Source organism: Condylura cristata, unplaced genomic scaffold (genome assembly GCF_000260355.1).
Source record: "Condylura cristata isolate star-nosed mole 26May11 unplaced genomic scaffold, ConCri1.0 scaffold00068, whole genome shotgun sequence".
In the NCBI taxonomy this organism is placed as follows: domain Eukaryota; kingdom Metazoa; phylum Chordata; class Mammalia; order Eulipotyphla; family Talpidae; genus Condylura; species Condylura cristata.
The window spans coordinates 274,945-276,922 of record NW_004567169.1 but is presented as its reverse complement, the minus strand read 5'-3'; the positions used below and the strand labels follow the sequence as shown (position 1 = coordinate 276,922).

The 1,978-nt window shown below is 72.8% G+C and overlaps 1 protein-coding gene across 1 annotated transcript in view; it reads right to left on the bottom strand.

Annotated features, from left to right (window-relative positions):
- FASN (fatty acid synthase) overlaps window positions 1–1,763 on the bottom strand; it is an 18,419-nt gene extending 16,656 nt beyond the window's left edge. The window contains exon 1 of the mRNA XM_012734740.1: window positions 1,700–1,763. Within this exon, the coding sequence (XP_012590194.1) occupies window positions 1,700–1,763 (64 nt within the window). The remainder of the gene's footprint in view (window positions 1–1,699) is intronic.
- Window positions 1,764–1,978: the final 215 nt, after the last annotated feature.

The window sequence follows — 1,978 nt, the reverse complement described above, 5'->3', positions numbered from 1 at the left end:
CAGGCAGAGGGGGAGGCTGTGCAGGCGGGGCTGGCTTTCTGCCCCACAGGCCCAGGGTCCTCCCAGAGTGGCCTCTGGATGGCAGCGGCTTGCCAGGACCTGGCCAGGCGTGGGCACAGGAGGGCGTGTGGACACGTGCTCCCCAGATGCTCTGCCTGCCTGGCCGCCCCTGCACTGGGCGCTTAGGAGCAGCTGGCCGGGAAGACACCAGCTCCCCTCGTGGACATTTCGTCATGGACCCCGCGGGGTGTCGGGTGAGCGGCCAGTGCTTGCCAGGCCCTCCTCTGGCCCCGCGGCCCCCACACGCAGGCTGGGCCAGCGTGCCGGGCAGTGGCCTTTACTCTTGCAACTTTGCTCTGCTCTCCCCACTTCTACCAGGGCCTCCCCGTGGCCAGGTCAGTCTCGGGCGGTCACCAGGGCGGCCTGCGTCCACCCCGGCCAGGGACGGGCCCAGGGGGCGGCAGGCCCCTCCTGTCTCCCCGCGGCCCCGCGGCCCCGCACCCCTGGCTCTCGGTAGACCCGCCTGTGCTGCCCCCACTTCAGGGGGGTCCTCACCCCGCACCCCTGGTCTGCGCCCAGCTCTACGTAAACATAAATCTTAAAAAGATAAAACTGAGAACATGGTTTTTTTGTTAAAAAAGCAAACGGCCTCACCACCAAGGGACAGCATGACGCAGACGCAGGAGCGGCCAGGCCCGGTGCCCACCTTGGGCCCGGGGAGCCGGTGACAAAGGTCAGGGCTGCGGTGTGCAGGGCGGGAGGACCTGGCCCACGCTGGGAAGGTCGCAGGTGACCACAGGGCTGGCCCCGCCCTCCACGGTAAAGTCCCGAGGCCAAACGCAGCCCCTGCCCTCCAGCGGCCTCGGGGCATCTCAGCCCCCAAATGTGGGGTCCCAGGCACCCTGGTTCCTGTCCCTTCGGGTGGCCAGGACAGCCTGGTCAGGCAGCTGTCCGCTGTCGCGCGGCTTTGCGCCCACGGTCACCGCCCTAGGCCCAGTGGGGGCTGCGTGGGGCCGGGCAGCGGCCCCCAGAGTGACGCTGGGAGGGAGCGGTGGGGTGGGCAGGGGCCACGCCCGCCTCCCGGCCAGGCACTGCTCGCTGGCCACCCCCCTTCCGGAAGTTTCCTCAAGCAGGCGCAGGGCAGGCTGGCCTGCAGAGGTGACCTCAAGGCACCCCCCTAGCTGGTGCCGACCGGGGCTGAGGCCGGCAGGGCGGCGGCCAGGAGCGGCTGGCTGCCGCCCTCACCAGACCTGCTGGGCTCGGCCTCCCTGGCCCTGGGGCTCCCGGAAAGGGACCTCGGCCAGGCCCGTCTGGCCTCGCGCCCCGTGGACACTGGGGGGCTCCACGCCCCCTGCCACAGCCCGCCCCGCGCCGGCGGCCAGCGCACGGCCTCCGCCTCTGGACGCCCGACTGGCGGTGCCCGGCCCCTCCCCACAGCGGTCTGGCCCGCCTGCCCACCCAGGCCGGGCAGAGGGTCCCTGCAGAGGCCTGCCCCCCAGGTGCCCGGGGCCAAGGACAGTTCTGGGCTCCTGGGGGCGGGCGCAGCCCCTGCCCGCCCCACCGCTCCTCCCAGCGTCACTCTGGCGTCCACGCGGCCGCCACTGGGCCTATGGCGGTGACCGTGGACTCCGGGAGGAGGCCTTTTGCGGGGCAGCTGCCGGCCTGAGCCGTCACAATCCGGACAGTGGGCAGGACTCACAGGCCAGGCGAGCGGACAGCTCCGGCCCAACGGCCCACACCCCGGGGCTCGGGTGGCTGCCCATGAGCCGGCCAGGGGCAAGCACTGGTCAGGTGCGGAGCTGCCCCTCCCACCCGCGCGGCCGGAGCAGCCACCAGCCACATGCCGGCAGTGGCCCAGGCGCGGCCCGGGGCTGGCAGCCCTTGGGGAGAGGGGACCCCGGCACGCAGGCCCTGCCCTCGGCCAAGGCTGAGGCAGCCCATCACCTGCTCACCTGTCCCCCGGGGCCCGCAGGGGCAG